Source organism: Oncorhynchus nerka, linkage group LG27, assembly GCF_034236695.1.
Source record: "Oncorhynchus nerka isolate Pitt River linkage group LG27, Oner_Uvic_2.0, whole genome shotgun sequence".
Classification (NCBI taxonomy): Eukaryota; Metazoa; Chordata; class Actinopteri; order Salmoniformes; family Salmonidae; genus Oncorhynchus; species Oncorhynchus nerka.
Window position 1 is genome coordinate 17,427,803 of NC_088422.1, and position 26,345 is coordinate 17,454,147.

Genomic DNA, 26,345 nt, shown 5'->3' on the forward strand with positions numbered 1-26,345 from the left:
ACTGCAGCGCGGGAAGTGCTCTCGTGGCCAGCCAATGAGCTGCTAGCGTTGTATGTAGGTCACGCGTCCGTGGTTGGCCTGTGGAGCGCTCTCCACTGGAGCTCACCCAGATCAACCACACAACCCAGCAGGACTCTACACTTAAATTAGAGCACAGTTTACACACACACACACACACACACACACACACACACACACACACACACACACACACACACACACACACACACACACACACACACAAACACACACACAAACTCCTACATACAATCAAATGAAGTAGGTTGCTAGAATATGGTGAAGATATAAATGACACACACAGTGCTGTAGGAGTATTCAATCCCTGTCTTAATGAAGGTGCACAGCGTTGGAACAACAGTCCTCCAGGACTCCATATGCATTATCAGACAGTAAAGCATCTTCCACCAGATGACATACTGTTGATATATGACGAGTGTCCCCCATCAGGCCTGTCAAAGAGGGAGCTCCAGAGCCCCGTGTGAGTGTTTGTGTGTGTGTGTCTTTGTGCTGAGCTGATGGCTGAGTGACAGCCAGTGAAGGGTTAACAGCATTAAGACAAAAGAACAGGCGGAATGTATTGTGTTGTGGCGGGAGGGCCTCAGGAGGACAGGGAGCCTAAGACTCCTCAGAGAGACACCATGCCTTTTACAGCAAACACACTGAGGTCCTACTGACGGGTTCATTAACATACACACACACAGTAACACACTAGCACACTCCACAGAGACTTTTACATATTCACAAATATAAATATTCACACCCACTCACACTATGGTATAAAACTCTGATACGCTAGAAACCAAGGTCTCTCAGTGGAGAGAGAAGAGAGAAGAGCGATTCACAGCAGCTTCAGTTTCAATAGAATCTGTCAGGCTGTCTTCTCTCTTAGCCTATCAGCCCCCTATTTTTCTCCACTTCTCTCTACCTCAGCCTGTTTTCTTCTGTCCCCTCCCCTCTTTCAGCAGTAGTTAGCAGGTCAAAGCCATTTGATGGAAACGTTGGGGCAGTATAAGGCTTGTTAGGAAGGCCCAAAAAATGGTCAAAGACTCCAGTCACCCAAGTCATAGATTGTTCTCTCTGCTACCGCACGGCAAGTGGTACCGGAGCGCCAAGTCTAGGACCAAAAAGCTTCTTAACAGCTTCTATCCCCAAGCCATAAGACTGCAGAAAAATTATTCAAATGGCCACCCAGACTATTTACATTGACACCCCCTTTGTTTTTACACTGCTGCTACTCACTGTTTATTATCTATGCGTAGTCAATTTACCCCTACCTACATGTACAAATCACCTTGACTAACCTGTACCCCCACACATTGACTGTACCAGTACCCCCTGTATATAGATTAAGGGCTTGTAAGTAAGCATTTCACGTTAAGGTCTACACCTGTTGAATTCGGCACGTGATAAAGCAGGACAGACATGTATACAGTGTAGAGTGAAGTTGATCTTGGGTCAGTTTGGCATTTCCCCCACTAATGGTTAATAAGGTTAGTATTGGAGGAGGGGAAGCTGATCCTAGATCTGTATTTACTGGAAACTTCACCCTGGAGCCATTTAGAAAACAGACAGGTGAGAAAAAACAGGTCCTGGAGGGTGTTGTTTCTCTGAACGATCCATTTATCAGTATTGATTGGCTTATGAATCTACTGGTTGGAAATGTGATCTAATGAAAAACAAGTTCACATTGCTGTACTGACAAGTCCGTGACATTATGCTGCAGCTTCATGTCTCCACAAGAGGGAGCAGGAGAGACCTAGAGCCTGGTAGCTGCTGTTAAGGTCACATAGGCTGTGTTCAGACAGGCAGACCAATTCTGACTGGTCTTTTGACTAATCAGATCTAAAAAAAAAAATCTGATTTGAAAAAATCTGATGTGATTGGTCAAAAGACCAATTAGGGAAAAAATATCAGAATTGGCTGCCTGTGTAAACCCAGCCCTAGTGATGCAGACACGCATGCATAGACACACACACACAAACTAACTCACATATCTCTGTCGTATCTGGTGTCTCTCGTGTGTGTCGTCCAGGATGTTGACAGACAGGTCCGAGATGGACACTGCAGCTGCCCCCGTGAGTGTGACCAGCAGCACCAGCATGCCCTCGCCCTCCTCCAGCGGCAGGTCAAACTTATGAGTGTGCTCTTTACTGAGCGGTGACAGGTCTATCGAACACCTGAAAAACACACACATGTTTGGAATTTCAGACGTACAGGTCTATGTAGACTAACATTGAGAGGAAAAAACAAAACCACGAGAGTGAGAAAGAGTGAGATGTTGGTAAAAGCAGGAGAAAGAGGGGACGAGAAAGAGTGAGGTAGAATATACAAAGAGAGGTAGAGGCAGAGATGGGTAGAGAGATAGAGAGGAAGAGATGGGGGGAGAGAGAGACAGAGACAGAGACACAGAGAGAGGGATGTGGGAGAGAGAGAGAGGCAGAGCTGTGGGAGAGAGAGAGAGAGAGAGAGAGAGAGAGAGAGAGAGAGAGAGAGAGAGAGAGAGAGAGAGAGAGAAAGAGGCAGAGATGTGGGAGAGAGAGAGGTAGAGATGGGGGGGGGAGAGAGAGAGAGAGAGAGAGAGAGAGAGACATCAGACATCAGACATATACCAAAAAGCAATTAGTAGCCAAAAAATACAATCTCTCATGGACAACTTTTTAGCCTTAACATTCTCCTACAGCAATGAAGGTGTACAAGAGGGTTTGGAACATAAACTTTATATTTGACAAATTAGCCTCCTTGGCTAATTTAAAGAAGGATAAGAGCAAACCAGAAATAACAGATAATGAAAAATGGTTTGATAATGATTGCAAAAATCATTATCAAAAAAAATATTGCAATACAAACACACCCTAAGAACAAAAAAGGAACAGAACATTAGAAATCAGCTGGATGGAATTGAGGAATCCATAGAATCAAACCACTTCTGGGAGAATTGGAATAAATTAAACAAACCTCATCATGAGGAATTGGCTATCCAAAATGGGGATATGTGGAGAAATCACTTTGCAAACCTCATCATGAGGAATTGGCTATCCAAAATGGGGATATGTGGAGAAATCACTTTGCAAACCTCTGCAGCAATATAACAAAGAGCCAAGAACAAAAAGAAATACAAGAAAAATTACAAATCCTTGAATCAGCAGTCAAAGACTATCAGAATCCTGTAGATACCCCAATTACAGAAGAATAATTATTGGAAAAACTATGTACTCTCCAACCCAAAAAGGCCTGTGGTGCTGATGGTATTTTAAATGAAATGATCAAATATACAGATTGGCTATACTCAAACTCTTCAACATTATCCTCACTGCAGGTATTTTCCCCGATATTTGGAACCAGGGATTGATCACACCAATCTACAAAAATGGAGACAAATTTGACCCAAATAATTACAGAGGAATTTGCGTTAACAGCAACTTGGGGAAAACTCTCTGCAGTAATTACAAATAGCAGACTACATAATTTCATTGACAAACACAATGTCCTGAGCAGAAGCCAGATTGGATTTCTAAAAAATGATGGTCCAACAGACCACATTTACACCCTCCACACTCTAATTGATAAACAAGTAAAGCAAAACAAAGGCAAAATCTACTCGTGTTTTGTAGATTTCAAGAAAGCATTTGATTAAATTTGGCACAAAGGTCTTTTTTATAAACTAATAGAAAGTGGTACTGGAGGGAAAACATATGATTTTATTAAATCAATGTGCACTAAAAACAAATGTGCGGTTAAAATTGGCAACAAGCAAACAGACTTCTTCTCTCAGGGATGGGGAGTGAAACAGGGCTGCCCAATAAGTCCAACACTATTTAACATCTACATTAATGAATTGTCAAAAACATTAGAAGAATCGGCAGCACCTGGTATCACCCTACACAACACTGAAATCAAGTGTCTGCTGTACGCAGATGACCTGGTGCTGCTGTCTCCCACTAAAGAGGGGTTACAGCAGCACCTAGATCATCTTTACAGGTTCTGTCAGAACTGGGCTCTGACCGTTAACCTAAAAAAACAAATATAATGATATTCCAAAAAAGGTCCGGAAATAAGGATGACAAATATAAATTCACAGTTCTATTAGAACACACCAAAAACTACACATATCTAGGACTAAATATCAGCAACACAGGTAGCTTTCACATGGCTGTGAATGAGCTGAGAGACAAAGCAAGAAGAGCATTATATGCCATTAAAAGGAACATCAAAATCAAAATTCAAAATGTTTCAATCAGTTATATAACCAATTGCTCTATATGGCAGTGAAGTATGGAGTCCAATCTCTAATAATGAATTTACCAAATGGGACAAACATCCAATCGAAATACTGCATGCAGAGTTTTGCAAGACTGTATTGCAAAGTGCAAAGAAAAACTCCAAATAACGCATGTAGAGCAGAACTGGGCCAATACCCCCCAGCTACACCACCACCAGCCCAGACACAGAGCATCTACAGGACCAGATCAACCAGTGCAGGAGCCAGCTGAAGAACTCTGTCCAGGAGCTGAGAGAGAGCCTTACCACAGCGCTTGAGGAGGTAAAGGCCACCATGAGGGGAGAGCCTTACCACAGCCCTGGAGGAGGTAAAGGCCACCATGAGGAGAGAGCCTTACCACAGCACTGGAGGAGGTAAAGGCCACCATGAGGAGAGAGCTGGTGCAGGTAAAGGAGGAGATGGCAAAGGAGTTGTCTGTCATCAAGAGGGTGCTGCAGCTCAGAGAGCAGACTGTAGAGACTCCTAAAGAGAAGCTGCAGCCCCTCACCACCCCTAACACCCCCACTGACCCACCTTTACCCCCCCCACCCACCCGACTGCCCTTTACCCATACCCCCAGTCAACAAGGAAGCTCACATGGGGAAACCTACTACAGAGAGAAGCTCTCTGCCCCCCCCTGATACACCCCGCACACCACTACTTCTCAGCCTGACTATTGGCCAGTCTGAGATATGGCTTTTTCTTTGTAACTCTGCCTAGAAGGCCAGCATCCCGGAGCTGCCTCTTCACTGTTGATGTTGAGACTGGTGTTTTGCAGGTACTATTTAATGAAGCTACCAGTTGAAGACTTGTAAGGTGTCTGTTTCTCAAACTAGACACTCTAATGTACTTGTCCTCTTGCTCAGTTGTGCACCGGGGCCTCCCACTCCTCTTTCTATTCTGGTTAGAGCCAGTTTGCTCTGTTCTGTGAAGGGGGTAGAACACAGAGTTGTACCAGATCTTCCATTTCTTGGCAATTTCTCGCATGGAATAGCCTTCATTTCTCAGAACAAGAATAGACTGATGAGTTTCAAAATAAAGTGATTTGTTTCTGGACATTTTGAGCCTGTAATCGAACCCACAAATACTGATGCTCCAGACACTCAACTAGTCTAAAGAAGGCCAGTTTAATTTCTTCTTTATCAGCGCTACAGTTTTCAGCTGTGCTAACATAGCTGCAAAGGGTTTTTCTAATGATCAATTAGCCTTTTAAAATCATAAGCTTGGAATAGCTAACACAATATGCCAATGGAACACAGGGGTGATGGTTGCTGATAATGGGCCTCTGTACGCCTATGTACTGTAGATATTCCATTAAAAATCAGCTACAATAGTCATTTACAACATTAACAATGTCTACACTGGATTTATGATAGATTTGATGTTATTTTAATGGATGAAAAAATGTGCATTTCTTTCAAAAACAAGGACATTGCTAAGTGACCCCAAATTTTTGAACAGTATATATATTATATATATATATATATATATATATATATATATATATATATATATATATATATATATATATATAAAACACTTAAAAACCACTTAATAATTAGTAGTTACTGTATTTCTGACTGTGCTATTCTTTCTTTTTGCAACATGAACATGAAATCAGTATGAGTTAGCATGTGGAACATTCAGGGCCTAAACTCATCAACCTTTGGACTGAAGAGTTCAGCACTGGAGTTCAACAAAAATCTTAAAGATGTTGATGTCATCATTCTGCATGAGACATGGTGTAAGGCTGACATTGTCACTCACTGTCCCACGGGCTACAGAGAGGTAATTGTGCCATCACATAAACACAGCTCTGTCAATAGAGGCAAAGATTACAAAATCTAATTGATCCCCTCAAAATTAGTATATATCACATTTGGTTAAAACAAACAAAAATAACTTGTACCCCGAACCCCCAAATTACTCAGAGGAGATCTTCCCCACCCTTGAGGAGACGTGCCATTTCCAAGCCCAAGGAAATCTGTGGGGACACAAATGTGCGCACAGGAACACTACCTGATCTAACGACCACAAGAGGGGACAGCTTTATCACAGGCCATACTGTTTCCAATTAAATTTGATTTGATTTGATTCTCACTGTCTTAATCTCCCCCATAGAAACAACAGTGACAGAACCATCAACAAAAATGGAAGGGATCTGTTGCAGCTCTGATGAAGCCTGGGTCTGTACTTTGTCAATGGTAGGTTATTGACAAAGTACAGTTATTCACCTCTTGGCCAGTTATTCACCTCTTGGCCAGTTATTCACCTCTTGGCCAGTTATTCACCTCTTGGCCAGTTATTCACCTCTTGGCCACAGTACAGTAGACTATATGAATACAGACATGGACCCTTTCTCTCTCAGTTCATTCACCTCTTGGCCAGTTATTCACCTCTTGGCCACAGTACAGGAGACTATATGAATACAGACATGGACCCTTTCTCTCTCAGTTCATTCACCTCTTGGCCAGTTATTCACCTCTTGGCCACAGTACAGTAGACTATATGAATACAGACATGGACCCTTTCTCTCTCAGTTCATTCACCTCTTGGCCAGTTATTCACCTCTTGGCCACAGTACAGGAGACTATATGAATACAGACATGGACCCTTTCTCTCTCAGTTCATTCACCTCTTGGCCAGTTATTCACCTCTTGGCCACAGTACAGGAGACTACATGAATACAGACATGGACCCTTTCTCTCTCAATTCATTCACCTCTTGGCCAGTTATTCACCTCTTGGCCAGTTATTCACCTCTTGGCCACAGTACAGGAGACTATATGAATACAGACATGGCCCCTTTCTCTCTCAGTTCATTCACCTCTTGGCCAGTTATTCACCTCTTGGCCAGTTATTCACCTCTTGGCCAGTTATTCACCTCTTGGCCACAGTACAGGAGACTATATGAATACAGACATGGACCCTTTCTCTCTCAGTTCATTCACCTCTTGGCCAGTTATTCACCTCTTGGCCACAGTACAGGAGACTATATGAATACAGACATGAACCCTTTCTCTCTCAGTTCATTCACCGCCAAGCCACTAACACCTCTGTCGGATCACAGCCAAATGACGTTGTTCCTCAAAAAAACAGACATGGAAACAACCACACATTCACAGCCCAGTAAGCTGTAGAACATCAGAAATTCATACAGATGGGCCCAAAACCGCACAGAAGAATACCAGAAAGCAAACGGTAACCAACATATCTAAACCCTCTTAGATAACTTTCTGGATAGCACATTCACTCACAGTAAAGAAGGCAACAAACTAGAAATAAAAAACAACTATATATTCAGGAAAATGGCAAAAGAAGCACAACTAAAATTGATAAAAAACAAAACAAAAAAGACTGTTTGCTTTCTGGTATTTCTGGTTTGATGCAGATTGTAAAATTATATGGAAAAATCTTAGAACAATATCAAACCAAAAGCACAGAGACCCAAATAACGGTGAATTACACCTTCATTACTGTGAGACTTTAAAACTCTACAAACATACACTCAGAACCAAAAAAGCACAGTACGACAGCAAGCAGCTGACACTAGTTGAGGAGTCCATAAACACAAATAACTTCTGGCAAAATTGGAAAAAACTAAGAAAATCAAAACAAGAGGAATTAGCATTACGAAATGGTGACATATGGACAACCCATTTTAAAACACTCTATAACACCGTTCAAATTGACACAAATGCAGAACAAATTCATGAGAAGTTGAATGGATTAGAAAAAGCTATAAAGGACAATCAAAATCCATTGGACTCCCCAATTACTGACCAGGAGCTCTATAAGAAACTAAACTATTACTGACCAGGAGCTCTATAAGAAACTAAACTATTACTGACCAGGAGCTCTATAAGAAACTAAACTATTACTGACCAGGAGCTCTATAAGAAACTTCAGGCTCTCAAATTTAAAAAAGCATGCGGATCTGATGGCATCCTAAATGAGATGCTAAAAATCACGAGTGCAAAATGTAAATTGGCTATATTAAAACGGTTTAATTTGATCCTGAGTGTAGGTTATTTTCCTGACATCTGGAATCAAGGACTCATAACCCCAATATTTAAGAACAGAGACAAATTTGACGCAAACAATTACAGAGGCAATTGTGTGAACAGTAACCTGGGGAAGGTTTTCTGTAGTATTATAAATATAAGAATTCGAAACTTCTTTAATAAGCACAATGTCTTGAGTAAAAGCCAAATTAGATTTATACCAAAACATTGCACAACTGATCATATTTACACCCTACACACCCTGATACATAAACATGTCCACCAAAATAATACCAAAATATACACTTGCTTTATTGACTTCCAAAAAGCATTTGATTCTATTTGGCATTCAGGACTGTTCTACAAAGTAATTGAAAGTGGTGTAGGGGGTAAAACATATGATATAACTAAATCAATGTATACTGGCAATATGTGCAGCATCAAAATTGGCAAGAAAAAAACTATTCTTTAACCAGGGGCGGGGCCTTCGCCAGGGTTGCAATCTGAGCCCTGCACTCTTCAATATTTACATCAACGAATTGGCCACTATTCTAGAAAAATCGTCAGCCCCTGGTGTTAGTCTCCACAATTCAGAGGTTAAATGCCTACTCTTCACAATTGACCTACGCCTGCTGTCACCCACAGCACATGGCCTACGGCAGAGCCTGGACCTGCTAGAGCAGTACTGCCAGACCTGGGACTTGGCAGTAAACCCCAAAAATACTAAAATAATGTTTTTCCAGAGAAAATCCAGATCTCAGGAAATTAGACCAAAGTTCTCAATTGGTACAAAACATATACTGCACACACTACAATTATTTAGGTTTAAAAATATGCTCAACTGGACACCTTAATGATGCAGTGAATGAACTGAGAGAGAAAGCACGCAGGGCATTCCACGCCATTAAAAAACAAATGTACCTATTAAAATTTGGCTAAAACGAATTGAATGTGTCATTGAAGCAATTGCACTTTATGGCAGAGATGTGTGAGGTCCACTTGCAAAACAAGATTTCACCAAATTTGACAAACACCCTATTGAATCCCAGCATGCAGAGTTATGTAAGATTCTCCAACATGTCCAGAGGAAAACTAAAAACAATGCATGCAGGGCAGAATTAGGCCAATATCCACTAATAATAAAAACTCAAAAAAGAGCAATTAAGTTTTGGAAACATCTCAATACAGTGACCCCCACTAATATCATTACCAAGCCCTGCAATGCCAAGAGCTGAGCAAAGAAAAGTGTCCCCTCGTCCAGCTGGTCCTGAGTTCACAAACCTGTTCTACTAACACACTGAAGCCTCAGGACCAGAACATACAATCAATCAGAATAAACCAAATTACAACACAGTCAAAACAAAACTACATTGCAAAGCAAAATGCAGTGCTATCTGGGCCTAAATCGACTACACTGTGGCTAACTATTTGACCATGGTTACTGAAACTTTATAAAAACTGTGACAAAGTTGTGCAATAGGTAGCAGGTAGGCCCACTGGTTGTGGGGGTGTGTGTGTGTGTGTGTGTGTGTGTGTGTGTGTGTGTGTGTGTATGTGTGTGTATGTGTGTGTGTGTGTGTGTGTGTGTGTGTGTGTGTGTGTGTGTGTGTGTGTGTGTGTGTGTTAATGACCCTGTCTGTAGGACCTCAGCGGGCATGGAACAGATGAGTATTTAAGGAGGGGAACAGCCAATTACAATAGACACTAGCTCCCCAGGAAGAGGACACTACCAGCTACTCCAATCTCCTCTCTGAGCTATTAGCCTCCTGTCTTTCAGACTTAGTGGGGACTTGTCAGACAAACACACACACGCACACTAATGGACACAAACATACAAGTAGCAGATGAAAGTCAGGCTAACGGTCCTGTGATGACTGCGACCTCAAAATCAGTGTCACCTTCAGCCCAAGATGGAATCTCACATCAGCTAAGCACACACACTGCAGACCCTTAGAGCATACTAACAGAGACAAGAAGGAAACTATTGGTGCGGTGTGTGAGTATAAGCGTGTGTGTGTGTGTGTGTGTGTGTGTGTGTGTGTGTGTGTGTGTGTGTGAAAAGCCCACCTGCCCATGAAGTCGTCCTTCTTGCCTGCGTCTTTGTCCCAGACGGTGATGTCGATGAAGCCCCCCTGCTCCTCATAAAGATGGAAGTCAAACTGCTCTCTCCACTGGGGGTTCAGAGTCTTAGGTATCGTCTGTGGAAGAAGCACACATATGGTTGTGTGTGTGTGTGTGTGTGTGTGTGTGTGCGTGTATGTGTCAGTGTTTCCCCTTATCATTGTTCAAGTTCAAGTTGTATTTGTCACAAGTACAGTGAAATGCGTAACATGTCCTATTTCTTTGTATTTGTGTGTATCAAAAACAAATACCACTAATGTTGACAACTGACAACGCATCTTCTTAGCTTTGCTTTTCCTTAGGGTGCTTTTTAGTTGTTCAGTTTGTGTCAATCTTTAGTTTTTTATCTTATGTTTGTTGGGTAGTAAATATTTTAGCTTTACATTTAATAGTTTTATCTTGTAAAGCACATTGCGTTGCATGTCTGAAATGTGCTGTATTAATAAAGCTTGATTTGATCTATCATCTAATGCTTAAGTCTGCTGCCTTTGATAGCTAAGAATTGTCTAGGAAGTGGGTTGGTTGGTACAGTGTGATAAGGCTGGTGGAGGTACCTTGCTCTTGTATTTCTGATGGCCCAGTCTGAACTTGACGTAGGGGTCACTGAAGCCGTTGGCGTCCATAGGCTGGAGGTCATGAGCCTCGATCAGACTGATGCTCACTATACCTCTCCACAGCTGAGCTTTCCTGTGGACATCTGACAACCGCATACTCGAATGCTGCTGCTAATAAAACACACACACACACACACACACACACACACACACACACACACACACACACACACACACATGAACAGAAACAGAGAAATGCTCAATATGATTCCAACTTCTGAATCGTGACAATCAATCATAGTACTCTACCTGCAGACACACAGCAATATAAACACAGGACAGACATGGAGACCATACAAAGAGATGCAGGCAAAGGAACAAACACACAGTCAAACACAGAATATGTGAGTAGAGTCAACTCCTGGTTCAAAGTTTGTCCAACATGCTGTGGATCAGCCCTGTACCATAGTGATATACACAGAGTAAACCAAATATTAGGAATAACTTCCTAATATTGAGTTGCACCCCCCTTATGCCATAAGAACAGCCTCAATACGTCAGGGCATGGACTCTACAAGGTGTCAAAGTATTCCACAGGGATGCTGGCCCATGTTGACTCCAATGCTTCCCACAGTTGTGTCAAGTTGGCTGGATGTCCTTTGGGTGGTGAGCCATTCTTGAAACACACGGGAAACTGTTGAGCGTGAAAAACCCAGCAGCCAGCGTTGCAGTTCTTCAAATCAGTGCACCTGGCACCTACTACCATACCCTGTTCAAAGGCACCTGCATCTTTTGTCTTGCCCATTCACCCTCTAAATCCCACAGAATCTACGTTTGAATTGTCTCAAGGCTTAAAAATCCTTCTTTAACCTGTCTCCTCCCCTTCATCTACACTGATTGAAGTGGATTTAACAAGTGACATGAATAAGGGATCATAGCTTTCACCTGGATGTCAGGGAAAATGCAGATGTCCTTAACATTTTGTATACTCAGTGCAGATACCTGATCTGGGTTCAGATCCCACCCATGGACCTTGTACTGTCAATTCTACAGGCTTATGTCCCAGGCTAAGGCTACACAGTCACTCACATACTAACAATCTCTGGCTTTTCACCTGTGCCTGTGAGGTTCTATGTAGTGTCTCAGAGTAGGAGTGCTGATCTAGGATCAGTTTAAGATGCATTATGGACAGGGGGAACAGATCCTAGATCAGCACTCCTACTCTGAGACGCTTTGTGAATAGAGGCCCTGGTCTATAAGTCTGTGAGTCACAGCAGTAGAATATACAGTGCCTTCAGAAAGTGTTCACATCCCTTGACTTTTTCCACATTGTTGTGTTCTTTTTTCATTTTAAATGGATCAAATGTAGATTTTGTGTCAAAGTGGAATTATGTTTTTTGAAATGTTTATACATGAATTGAAAATGAAAAGCTGAAATGTCTTGATTCAATAAGTATTCAACCCGTTTGTTATGGAAAGCCTAAATAAGTTCAAGAGAAAACATTTGCTTAAACAAAAGTCACATAAGTTGCATGGACATGATTTTTGAACGACTAGCTCATCTCTGTGTCGAGCAGTGAATTTCAAACACATATTGAAAAACAAAGACCAGGGAGGTTTTCGAATGCCCCGCAAAGAAGGGCACCGATTGGTGAAGCATGGTGAAATTATTAATTACACTTTGGATGGGTGTATCAATAAACCCAGTCACTACAAAGATACAGGTGTCCTTCCTAACTCAGTTGCCGGAGAGGAAGGAAACTGCTCAGGGATTTCACCATGAGGACAATGGTGACTTTAAAACAGATACAGAGTTGAATGGCAGTGGTACAAGTAAACTGAGGATGGATCAACAACATTGTAGTTACTCTACAAAACTAAACTAAACAACAGAGTGAAAAGAAGGAAGTTTGTACAGAATAATAAATGTCAAAAAAATAAACGCATCCTGTTTGCAATAAGGCACTAAAGTAAACATATTTACAAGCATGGTGATGGTTGCATCATGTTATGGGTAAGGACTAGGGAGTTTTTTTGAAAAAACAGAAATGGAATAGAGCTAAGCACAGGCAAAATCCTAGAGGAAAACCTGGTGGCCTAGTTACAGTTTTGACTTAAATTTGCTTTAAAAGCTATGGCAAGACTTAAAAATGGCTGTCTAGCAATGATCAACAACCAACTTGACAGAGCTTGAAGAATTTTTTAAAGAATAATGTGCAATCAAGTTGTGCAAAGCTCTTAGAGACTTACCCAGAAAGACTCACAGCTGTAATCACTGCCAAAGGTGATTCTAACATGTATTTATTCAAGAGGTTGAATACTTATGTATGTTAGTTTTACATTTTTTAAATATATATATATATTTTTTTTTACAAATGTTAGAATTTTTCTTCCATTTTGACATTACAGAGTATTTTGTGTAAGTAGTTGACAAAAAAATAACAATTAAACAAATTGTTATCCCACCTTGTAACATAACAAAATGTGGAAAAAGTGAAACTGTGTGAATACTTCCTGAAGGCACTATAGTAAACTCCATTGAGCTGTACCACTGACAGCATTAACTCGCTGTAGTAAACTCCATTGAGCTGTACCACTGACAGCATTACCTCACTGTAGTAAACTCCATTGAGCTGTACCACTGACAGCATTACCTCACTGTAGTAAACTCCATTGAGCTGTACCACTGACAGCATTAACTCGCTGTAGTAAACTCCATTGAGCTGTACCACTGACAGCATTACCTCACAATAGTAAACCCCATTGAGCTGTACCACTGACAGCATTATCTCACAATAGTAAACCCCATTGAGCTGTACCACTGACAGCATTACCTCACAATAGTAAACCCCATTGAGCTGTACCACGGACAGCATTACCTCACAATAGTAAACCCCATTGAGCTGTACCACTGACAGCATTAACTCACTGTAGTAAACCCAATTGAGCTGTACCACTGACAGCATTACCTCACAATAGTAAACCCCCTTGAGCTGTACCACTGACAGCATTACCTCACAATAGTAAACCCCATTGAGCTGTACCACTGACAGCATTAACTCACTGTAGTAAACCCAATTGAGCTGTACCACTGACAGCATTACCTCACAATAGTAAACCCCCTTGAGCTGTACCACTGACAGCATTAACTCACCATAGTAAACCCCCACATACAGCATTACCTCACTATAGTAAACCCCGTTGAGCTGTACTACTGACAGCATTACCTCACAATAGTAAACCCCCACATACAGCATTAACTCACTGTAGTAAACCCCATTGAGCTGTACCACTGACAGCATTAACTCACTGTAGTAAACCCCATTGAGCTGTACCACTGACAGCATTAACTCACTGTATTAAACCCCATTGAGCTGTACCACTGACAGCATTACCTCACTGTAGTAAACCCCATTGAGCTGTACCACTGACAGCATTACCTCACTGTAGTAAACCCCATTGAGCTGCTGCATTACTGTAGTAAACCCCATTGAGCTGTACCACTGACAGCATTACCTCACAATAGTAAACCCCATTGAGCTGTACCACTGACAGCATTAACTCGCTGTAGTAAACTCCATTGAGCTGTACCACTGACAACATTACCTCACAATAGTAAACCCCATTGAGCTGTACCACTGACAGCATTATCTCTCAATAGTAAACCCCATTGAGCTGTACCACTGACAGCATTACCTCACAATAGTAAACCCCATTGAGCTGTACCACGGACAGCATTACCTCACAATAGTAAACCCCATTGAGCTGTACCACTGACAGCATTAACTCACTGTAGTAAACCCAATTGAGCTGTACCACTGACAGCATTACCTCACAATAGTAAACCCCCTTGAGCTGTACCACTGACAGCATTAACTCACCATAGTAAACCCCCACATACAGCATTACCTCACTATAGTAAACCCCGTTGAGCTGTACTACTGACAGCATTACTACTGACACAGCATTAACTCACAATAGTAAACCCCATTGAGCTGTACCACTGACAGCATTAACTCACTGTAGTAAACCCCATTGAGCTGTACCACTGACAGCATTAACTCACTGTAGTAAACCCCATTGAGCTGTACCACTGACAGCATTAACTCACTGTAGTAAACCCCATTGAGCTGTATTAAACGCCATTGAGCTGTACCACTGACAGCATTACCTCACTGTAGTAAACCCCATTGAGCTGTACCACTGACAGCATTACCTCACTGTAGTAAACCCCATTGAGCTGTACCACTGACAGCATTACCTCACTGTAGTGAACCCCATTGAGCTGTACCACTGACAGCATTACCTCACTGTAGTAAACGCCATTGAGCTGTACCACTGACAGCATTACCTCACTGTAGTAAACCCCATTGAGCTGTACCACTGACAGCATTACCTCACTGTAGTAAACGCCATTGAGCTGTACCACTGACAGCATTACCTCACTGTAGTAAACGCCATTGAGCTGTACCACTGACAACATTACCTCACTGTAGTAAACCCCATTGAGCTGTACCACTGACAGCATTACCTCACTGTAGTAAACCCCATTGAGCTGTACCACTGACAGCATTACCCCACTGTAGTAAACCCCATTGAGCTGTACCACTGACAGCATTACCTCACAATAGTAAACCCCATTGAGCTGTACCACTGACAGCATTACCCCACTGTAGTAAACCCCATTGAGCTGTACCACTGACAGCATTACCTCACAATAGTAAACCCCATTGAGCTGTACCACTGACAGCATTACCTCACTGTAGTAAACCCCATTGAGCTGTACCACTGACAGCAGTATCTCACTGTAGTAAACCCCATTGAGCTGTACCACTGACAGCATTACCTCACTGTAGTAAACCCCGTTGAGCTGTACCACTGACAGCATTACCTCACTGTAGTAAACCCCATTGAGCTGTACCACTGACAGCATTAATTCAGATTGCTGCTCCTCCCCTCTCAGATTAAAACCCATTTTTAACCGTTTACTAATGTCTTACAGGCTAATTTAACCTCGACAGGAGTCACAATGCTATTGCTCGCTTGTGCAGAGGGAAGGGGGAACAAAAAACAAAGCAGTCGGTACATATTTGTCAAACAAACACATCACTACGAGATATCTCACTGTCTCCATGCCTTGTTTGGAGGAGCCTCATTAACATATAGTTGGATTTGGAGTGAATTTCATTAAACTTTGAACAAACCCTGGCGCACAAGCACCGGCGCTTTGATGTGGAGATGAAGCCTCTTCATTTCCATTCTCCAGACATGAAACAATGAGAGCTGGGCTCTGTGTGATACTACCACCTATACTGTAGCCTGCACTAGAGGAGGCTGGTGGGAGGAGCTATAGGAATACAGGCTCATTGTAATGGCTGGAATGGTATTGATGGAACGGAGTCAAACATGTGGTTTCCATATGTTTGATGTGTTTAATACTATTCCATTCCAGCCATTACAATGAGCCCATCCTCCAAAAATCCTCCCACCAGCCTCCTCTGGCCTACTCCCACTACTGTACAGTGAGTCCAGATAGTCTACACTATGCTGTTATGCTAATGGTGAAGGACGCTACACTGTGCTGTTATGCTAATGGTGAAGGACGCTACACTATGCTGTTATGCTAATGGTGAAGGACGCTACACTGTGCTGTTATGCTAATGGTGAAGGACGCTACACTGTGCTGTTATGCTAATGGTGAAGGACGCTACACTGTGCTAGCTCCTCCTAAAAAAAACAACGTTTTGTTGCTACATATGCCTCATTATCTCATATCCCTCATACCATCATTGCTATATATCCATCATATTGTGTTATTGACTGTAGGTTTATTTATTCCATGTGTAACTCTGTGTTGTTTGTGTCGCATTGCTTTGCTCTATCTTGGCCAGGTCACAGTTGTGAATGAGAACTTGTTCTCAACTGGCCTTCCTGGCTAAATAAAGGTGAAATCATTTGTTTCTTTTTAAATATGTAAAAACCCATGGTCGATTTGGATTAGGAATCATCCTCATCAACATGCCAAAGTAGAGCAGGGAAAGACACGAGGAGATGTGTTGGGTTGAAATTCCCTAATGAAAACAAAAAATGTAGGAGCTCATATAGGTTTTAAGGTGTTTCGTTTTTATTTATTCACACCAAAGAAAATAAGTGAAATACAAAGTGTGTGCAGGTGAGGTTGGAAGCCCAAAAGGGCTGATAAGAAAACCACACAAATATAAGTACCAAAAAAATAGTTGGTTCAATCAGTTAAACAAAGCATATGAATTATAATTGTACATCATATACTCAGTACACAGGCTAATACAAAAGCCATGTGTGATTTAACTTCTGGGGGCAAAGAACACAGTGCGATAATAAGAGGGGTGATTCGGCTTTACTGGACTTGAAAGGAAGTGGATTTCAACTATTTTAGTGTTATAATTATCCCACAGTGGTTCTTGCATTGTTTGCATGTATTGAGACCAGCATTACTGGCTTGATTAAAGAGAAGAGGGTATATAAATAACCATGGAGAAAGGGAGGGAGCCAGGCAGACACCCAGGAGGAGTGGCGCTTGGTGGGGAAGTGCACTAGTTTGTTAGCGTTGGAGATAATTCCCGAGTCACAGGCGGGATGGCCCAGTTCGGAGCTTCAAAGGGATGGTTTGGGGGAAGCTCTACCGCAGAACGTCCACACTACTCCAACCAGAGACACACCCAAAACAAACTTTTCTGTATCTCTATATCTTTACAAACTCAAGCTTTTACTCAACTGTACTCAAGTACTGTACATGCCTCCAGATAAAGAGTGCTGCTCTCAGAAACACTGAGAAAATGTCAGAAGTTGTTGTTTGTCCTCGAGAGTCCATGGGTTTGGTTTAAAATGAGACAGAGATATAAGCCTGCTGCTGTGGACCACCTAAGGGCTGCTATGGCACGGAGAGGCATTAAGGACAAACAGGATACAGTTTGGAACATGAATATCCATAGGCTACAGATATGGACATGTGCCACATGCATGGGCCAATGAGAGGGAAAAGCAGACCCTGGATCAGCATGCTTTCTGTTGTGAAGGGATAAAATAGAGCAAAAATGAGCAACATGGAGAGAAATGACAGATCAAGGGTCAACCTGCCAGGCATGATGGGAAATCAAAAGGATATGCACAGGGTTGATGTCCTCATGAGATAAAGGGGTCTCAGACAGACATGGGAGATCTGGCTTGACAGTTCGTAAACCTCCAACACATACACACCCCCCCCATTCTCAAAGGCTCTCACTCTCTAAAATTTGCCCAGGACTATCCACAATCCCCGAACTAAGACCATTGAGGGACAGATGTTTCTGAGATGTTAACTGAACAACCATAACTGAACAGTCCTAAATGATAACCGTAACCAGTAAGCATAACTGATAACCATGATTGATAATCATCTTTGTTCCATATTTCAGTATGAAATCACAGTCTATACGTTCAACTGAACCCAAAAAACGACATGTCTTGTTGAAAATAGCCTTTGTGTCATTGATATGAAATAAAAACATGTTTTCTAGTGTCAAACTTGACTACAAAGTTTAAATAGGAACATTTTGATAGTAAAGTCAGTATTGTACACAACTGAGATTTGCGGGATGTAAGGAACTAGGTTCTAACAGCTTTCCTTGGGTTGGGTTTATTTCATCCCTGCCCGCATGCCCACAGCAGGGAGCACCCAACTAATCATCAATTCGGTGTGCGGCTGCATGCGACGATCGCCAACTGACCATGGTAAATTTGGTTTAACTTTGGATATCCCTATGGGGCTAGTTAAGAACCATCAGTAAATTATATAGGGTACATGGGACATTATTTAAACATTTCAATAGCTCCAAATTTCAATGACTTAACCTCTTAAGAAGCTCAAACCAACTATAAACTGTAGAAATTCATATACAAATATTGAAAGCATTTAATACAACATGAAAATATATTCCCATTTACATTGTGTCATTTATTAACGGTCCCTAACTAGCCCCACAAAGATAGGCTGTCTAAAGTCAAACCAACTTTGCCATGGTCGCACACCGGCCGGCTGAAGGTAATTAGCAAAATAAGTTTTCTAGGTTTCTGGTCACTATAAAGAGCCAGAAAACTGTCACGGACCCCATCTGGACTAACAGCAGCATATTACTGCTCTCAGTTCCACCTGTCTGTATATTGCAGCTTGTGGAAAATACAAGATGGTGGAGTGAGAACTGATAACGGTGACAGGGACACAGAGGAGGTGGAGGAAGAGGGGCTGGGTCACCACCTGAACCCAGGACAGCGGAGGGGTTTGTGGGGGTAGCGGAGGGATTTGGGTGGGTAAAGTAGGTAGGTAGGTAGTTGGTATTGGAGGTTACATGACATGTATTACCTTACTGGATCGTTTGCAGCTTCTTTTCAAAAGCATGGTCTGTAAATGAGACAAAGCCGTTATAGGATGCTGGAGAGCTCAGAGCTGCATGGGGTCAGAGGGCTGAGGTCAGCCCAGGAGGAAGCAGGGTGTGGAGGGTCACAGGCAGCAAAGCATAAGCAGTAAAAAGAGCTGCCACCCACAACGACCCATAAATAGGCCTACTGTGCTGTACACACACACACACACACACACACACACACACACACACACACACACACACACACACACACACACACACACACACACACACACGCGCGCACACACACACAGGTCATAAACCCTTCAATATTTCCAGATCTTTTTTTAATTGTATTTTTATTTGACCTTTATATAACTTTATTTAATCTTAAGGGTTTGGTAAGTAGAAACAGTGTAGTGGAGCTTCCACCTTACAGATCGGCAAACATTGAAGGGTTAGAGCCAAATGGATGGTTAGGGGTGTGATTTGGTACAGGCTGACACACCAGGATTATCCTGTGATGGCGATGGAATCTGTATTTGTATATTTGCGCATTAGGGTTATTTTCCTGTTTCTGATTACTATGTAGTAGAGTCATTTCTGAAATGTGAACGTTTGGAAGTGAATCGTCCGAGTTGCTGGATTCCAGTTTGTCATGGCCTTGATTTGAAGAGGTTTTCATCTTGCCCATTAGGTGGCGATAGAGAACATCATGTGTTCTGTGACCTTTTTACAGTTTAAGGGATTCAAAAAGGTGCTTAACCTAAATACAGTTTATTTGTTCTGTCGAATGTGGATTCTGTGAACTATAGAACCAAATAAGACATCAGATCAAACAGAATAAAATATTTCCCCCAAGACTCTCCTCTTGTACTTTATGATACATCCAGGGGTCCAATTAACCAAACAAATAATTGAACAGAAATAAATATGAAATAAAAACATTGAGCACGTCCACAGAGGAAAGGAAGCACATCATTAGGAGCAATGTTACACAATGCTCTTTGAACATGGACGTTTTTGTTTTTCCTTCTAAAAGCATGTTCCTTTTTGTTATGCCAGTGTGCTCAAATCTTTTTTTCCAGTAGGCCTATCCAGCTGCTAATGCATTGATGCCTATGGGAGAGCCACCCCTTAAGTGGACTGGAACTGTGATAATTTTTTTCAGTGGTAAACATCCTGAGTAGGAGATCTTCATTTACCCACCGTCTTTGCTATATTGCAATTGATTTTCCACCAGCGATGGTAAATAAATGAAGATGTGTCTCCTGACCCCTCCTGTCTCAGCCTCCAGTATTTATGCTGCAGTAGTTTATGTGTCGGGGGGCTAGGGTCAGTTTGTTATATCTGGAGTACTTCTCCTGTCCTATTCGGTGTCCTGTGTGAATCTAAGTGTGCGTTCTCTAATTCTCTCCTTCTCTCTTTCTTTCTCTCTCTCGGAGGACCTGAGCCCTAGGACCATGCCCCAGGACTACCTGACATGATGACTCCTTGCTGTCCCCAGTCCACCTGGCCGTGCTGCTGCTCCAGTTTCAACTGTTCTGCCTTATTATTATTTGACCATGCTGGTCATTTATGAACATTAGAACATCTTGGCCATGTTCTGTTATAATCTCCACCCGGCACAGCCAGAAGAGGACTGGCCACCCCACATAGCCTGATTCCTCTCTAGGTTTCTTCCTAGGTTTTGGCCTTTCTAGGGAGTTTTTGGGTTTCTGTACAGCACTTTGAGATATCAGCTGATGTACGAAGGGCTATATAAATACATTTGATTTGATTTTGATTTGATGTCTTACTCAGGCCGTTTACCATTTACCAAATTGTCACAGTTCCGGGGATGGCTCTCCCATAGGCACCAATGCAATAGGAGCTGGGTCTGGTCTGCTTAATTCATTGACTGCACATGAACCAGAAAGAAACTGCTTCCTCTCCCGTCTCTATTTCCAATAGCTGAATGATGGATTGTATCCAGGTCAGATTTTGGCTGACAGCATCGCAAAAAGACTACCTAGCATTGGATCGGCAATGTATTATGGAGTCCTGTCATTGGCTGGGGAGACATTTGCTCTGAGCCAAACGAAATGACAGTTAAATGTCAGAGCCATTTCATAATGTTCATTAACATTGACAAAGGTGATCCATTTTTCTTTTTTTTTTACTCATAAGACATCAAAAGTGACAGAATAATGAGGCCACACAAACAACATCCTGTCTGGATTAAAACAGTACTGTTAAAATTAAATCGTACAATTTAATACAGTTACACTACATCCAATCAGAAGTCGTCCCTGTTCCCTTAGGATGGTCTAAGCTACTGAAAAGAGAGAAAGAGAGAGACCGACAGCGTGGACTTACTGCTTCCCTGAAGTCTCCCTCTTTGGGTGACAGTGTGACTGCCAGCTCTAGAGTTCCCAGGTTATGTTCGGGGTACTGGGGATCCTCGAGGTCAAGGGTCACGTCCAGGGTCCTGAGGTGGCAGAGGGAGGACACGGTGACCCGCACAAACACACACATGTAGAGACACGTACACACATAAGCACACACAGTTGCAAACTTGTGTGTGTCATGTACTCATGTCAGTTAACTCAAAACTAAAGTCTTGTGTAATTGGTCAGATGCTCGATTTTAGTTATAGATCCATATGTGTTAAGAGAATGAAGTTCTCCACCTTCTCTCTCTGCATGTTACGGGCAAGTCTATGTTCCAAATGTCCCCTCCCCTTCTGACATTCGAAAGAAGCTAACTCCTACAAAATCGTGATCAGTCCAAAGCACCGGAACTAATGTTGTTGGTTGTCTCACACATCCTGTTGTATCCTGTTGTATCATGACAGATCTATGGTACCATTTATGTTTACGTTTACGTTGTCTGTCATGTACATACATGTACATACATGTAATATGCATGTAATATGCATTTCCAATGAAGTACACTAGAGGGCAGTGGTGCATTTTGTAAGTTCCATTGAAACAAGTGTCAAGTAAAATGGGGACACAAATAGGGCACAGGGATAGATTTGTGGGATACGGAGAGAGAGAGATCAACCAATAAGGACAACAATTGTGACATTGAACAAAAAAATACTGATAGCAAAAGCGAGAGAAACAGAGAAAGAGATAATGTGTTGGAGAACGATAAAATAGAGAGAGAGAGTAAAAATATGCTTCTTTGTGATACAGTCCATTATGTTGCAGGGGAAGAAGAGAAGTAGGAAAAGGAGACGGAGAGAGGGGGAAGAAGAGAAGTAGGAAAAGGAGAGGGAGAGAGGGGGAAGAAGAGAAGTAGGAAAAGGAGACGGAGAGAGGGGGAAGAAGAGAAGTAGGAAAAGGAGACGGAGAGAGGGGGAAGAAGAGAAGTAGGAAAAGGAGACGGAGAGAGGGGGAAGAAGAGAAGTAGGAAAAGGAGAGAGGGGGAAGAAGGTGGAGGGGAGGAAGGAAAGAAGGTAAAATAATAAAATGGACAGAGAAAGAGGAGGAAGAGATGGAGGGATGAGGGGTAGGGCAGGAAGAAAAACAAGAAGGATGGGAGAAGGAGAGAAAGAAAGAAGGTAGGTAGATAGGTAGGTAGATAGGTAGATAGATAGATAGATAGATAGATAGATAGATAGATAGATAGATAGATAGATAGATAGATAGATAGATAAATGAGAGGTACACTACATGACCAAGAGTATGTGGACACCTGCTCATCAAACATCTCATTCCAAAATCATGGGCATTAATATGGAGTTGGTCCCTCCTTTGCTGCTATAACAGCCTCCACACTTCTGGGAAGGCTTTCCAATAGAATGTTGGAACATTGCTGCGGGGACTTGCTTCCACTCACCCACAAAAGCATTAGTGAGGTTGGGCACTGATATTGGGCGATTATGCCTGGCTCGCAGTCAGCGTTCCAATTCATCCCAAAGGTGTTCGATGGGGTTGAGTTCAGGGGTCTGCGCAGGACAGTCAAGTTCTTCCACACCAATCTCAACAAACCATTTCTGTATGGACCTCGCTTTGTACACGGGGGGGGGCATTGTCATGCTGAAATAGGAAAGGTTCTTCCCCAAACTGTTGCCACAAAGTTGGAAGCACAGAATTGTCTAGAATGTCATTGTATGATGTAGCGTTAAGATTTCCCTTCACTGGAAGTAAGGGGCCTAAACCATGAAAAACAGCCCCAGACCATTATTCCTCCTCCACTAAATTTTACAGTTGGCACTATGCATTGGGGCAGGTAGCGTTCTCCTGGCATCCGCTAAACCTTGATTCTTCTGTTAGACTGCCAGATGGTGAAGCATTATTCATCAATCCAGAGAACGAGTTTCCACTGCTCCAGAGTCCAATGGCGGAGAGTTTTACACCACTCCAGCCAACGCTTGGCATTGCGCATGGTGATCTTAGGCTTGTGGGCGTCTGCTCAGCCATAGAAACCAATTTCATGAAGCTCCTAACGAACAGCTCTTGTGCTTCCAGAGGCAGTTTGAACTCGGTAGTGAGTATTGCACTTCAGCAACCGGCGGTCCCGTTCTGTGAGCTTGTGTGGCCTACCACTTTGCGGCTGAGCCGTTGTTGCTCCTTTATGTTTTACGCTTCACAATAACATCACTTACAGTTGACCAGGGCAGCTCTAGCTGGGCAGAAATATGATGAACTGACTTGTTGGAAAGGTGGCATCCTATGACGGTGGCACGCTGAAAGTCACTTAGCTCTTCAATAAGGCCATTCTACTGCCATTGTTCTCTTATGGAGACTGCATGGTGCTCAATTTTCTACAGCTGTCAGCAACGGGTGTGGCTGAAATAGCCAAATCCACTAATTTAAAGGGGTGTCCACATACTTTTGTATATGTAGTGTATAAAGATAAGGAGTTTCCCCTGTCTGTCCAGACCTCTGGTGTTCCAGAGACTCCAGGTAGAGGTAGGCAGAACCCATGAAGTCATCCTGAAGGCCGAAGTCATAGTCAAACACCTGCAGGACATAACACACTGTTACCATAGAGATCACATACTGCAATCTTGAGTTGCAAAGTCTGGTAACTTTCCCGAAATTCCGAGGTCTTCCAGAAATCCTGTCTGAATGACTTTGGATTTCCTGCTAATTCCCACATTAATCCGGAAATCTTCCAGGGATTTTGGGGAAAGTTACCAGATTGTTGCAACCCTAGTACTGTACTATACTGTGCTTAGGTGTACTGTACTGTATGCATTCATGTTGAAACTGCAATGCATCTTCACATTACCTGGCACCAGGTTCACTGAAATGAATCCTGTGTTAATAACAACCACATTAAACCTTCCCAAAGGTCACAATTACATATTTCAGTTTGAGGCAACAGTTACACAAAGTAGGCAAAGATAGCACTAATGCTTGAAAATAAATATATTAATATTGGGGCCTTAACAACAACAAAAAATAAACATTTAGAACTTAACTTACTTTTGAGAGTTAGAATAGTAGAATACACAAGGTGGAACTTCTAAACTTAGTTGTGCATGTGCAGTCTTCCTCTTGTTATATTACGGGGCGGCAGGGTATCCTAGTGGTTAGAGCGTTGGACTAGTAACCGAAAGGTTGCAAGTTCAAATCCCCAATCTGACAAGGTACAAATCTGTCGTTCTACCCCTGAACAGGCAGTTATTGAATTTGTTCTTAACTGACTTGCCTAGTTAAATAAAGGTAAAAAAAACATTAACATATGACATGTTAGTCACTTAGCAGAACAACTCTTATCCAGAGAGACTTACATAATGTCAGTCACTGACTCACTCAATTTGCCCATGTCAGCAAAAAGTTTTAGATTGGTAAATTAGTCTAGTTAGTCTAGCCATCTATCTAAACTTGTAGTAGTTATGACTGAATCACTGACCAGCCACACAGGGCACGTGCACAGGGGCCCTGACTTCCAGTGGGAACCCATTGATTTTGAAAGTCACTCTCACTCAGATTTCATATTAACATGGCAGAATGTAAGGAAAAAAAAAAAAAAACATGTTTACCTTTGTTAACAAATACTTTTTCTGCTAACAGATCCCTCTGCACGTATTAAATTGTCGTTTTTAATCCTGGTGCTGAGTTTATGTGAGTTAATGTGTAGTGGCTAATTGTACAGCTAATAGGCTTTAGGAGTTGACCCTCAGCACATCAGCACAAACCCCTTTTACTGGACAGGGGCCTATCAACTCACTTCAGACCAGGAACCCCAGTTGACCCCACTGGCCAGAAGTCCCTTTTGAAGTGTCAGGCTTGTCCATCAGGGCCAGGATATGACAGTGGCAAGCAAAAGTATGTGAACCCTTTGGAATTAACAGCATTTCTGCATAAATTGGTTATGGAATTTGATCTGATCTTCATCTAAATCACAACAATAGACAAACACAGTCTGCTTAAACTAATAACACACAAACATTTACATGTTTTCATGTCTTTATTGAACACACTGTGTAAACATTCACAGTGTAGGGTGGGAAAAGTATGTGAACCCTTGGATTTAATAACTGTTTGACTCTCCTTTGGCAGCAATAACCTCAACCAAACGTTTTCTGTAGTTGCAGGTCAGACCTTCACAACAGTCAGGATGAATTTTGGACCATTCCTTTTTACAAAACTGTTTCCGTTCAGCAATATTCTTTGGGTGTCTGGTGTGAACTGTTCTCAAGGACTCTGTCTGGGCCACTCCAGAATGCGTACTGTCTTCTGTTGAAGCCATTCTGTTGTTGATTTACTTCTGAGTTTAGGGTCATTGTCCTGTTGCATCACACAACTTCTGATGAGCTTCAACTGACGGACAGATAGCCTAACATTCTCCTGCAAAATGTCTTGATAAACTTGGGAATTCATTTTTCCGTCGATGATAGCAAGCTGTCCAGGCCCTGAAGCAGCAAAGCAGCCCCAAACCATGATACTCCCTCCACCATACTTTACAGTTGGGATGAGGTTTTGATGTTGGTGTGCTGTGCTGTGCCTTTCTTTCTCCACACATAGTGTTGTGTGTTCCTTCCAAACAACTCAACTTTAGATTAATCTGTC

The 26,345-nt window shown here is 42.2% G+C and overlaps 1 protein-coding gene across 3 annotated transcripts in view; it reads right to left on the minus strand.

Moving 5' to 3' along the window:
• LOC115116358 (multiple C2 and transmembrane domain-containing protein 1-like) overlaps positions 1 to 26,345 on the minus strand; it is a 255,296-nt gene that overhangs the window by 120,914 nt on the left and 108,037 nt on the right. For 2 of the 3 annotated variants that reach the window (XM_065011418.1, XM_065011416.1), the window contains exons 4-8: positions 24,208 to 24,287; positions 21,691 to 21,802; positions 10,958 to 11,128; positions 10,350 to 10,480; positions 2,012 to 2,198 (exon numbers count right to left, since the gene is read on the minus strand). In XM_065011418.1, coding sequence (XP_064867490.1) covers positions 2,012 to 2,198; positions 10,350 to 10,480; positions 10,958 to 11,128; positions 21,691 to 21,802; positions 24,208 to 24,287 — 681 coding nt within the window. The remainder of the gene's footprint in view (positions 1 to 2,011; positions 2,199 to 10,349; positions 10,481 to 10,957; positions 11,129 to 21,690; positions 21,803 to 24,207; positions 24,288 to 26,345) is intronic. The other variant, XM_065011417.1, reaches the window with a different exon arrangement.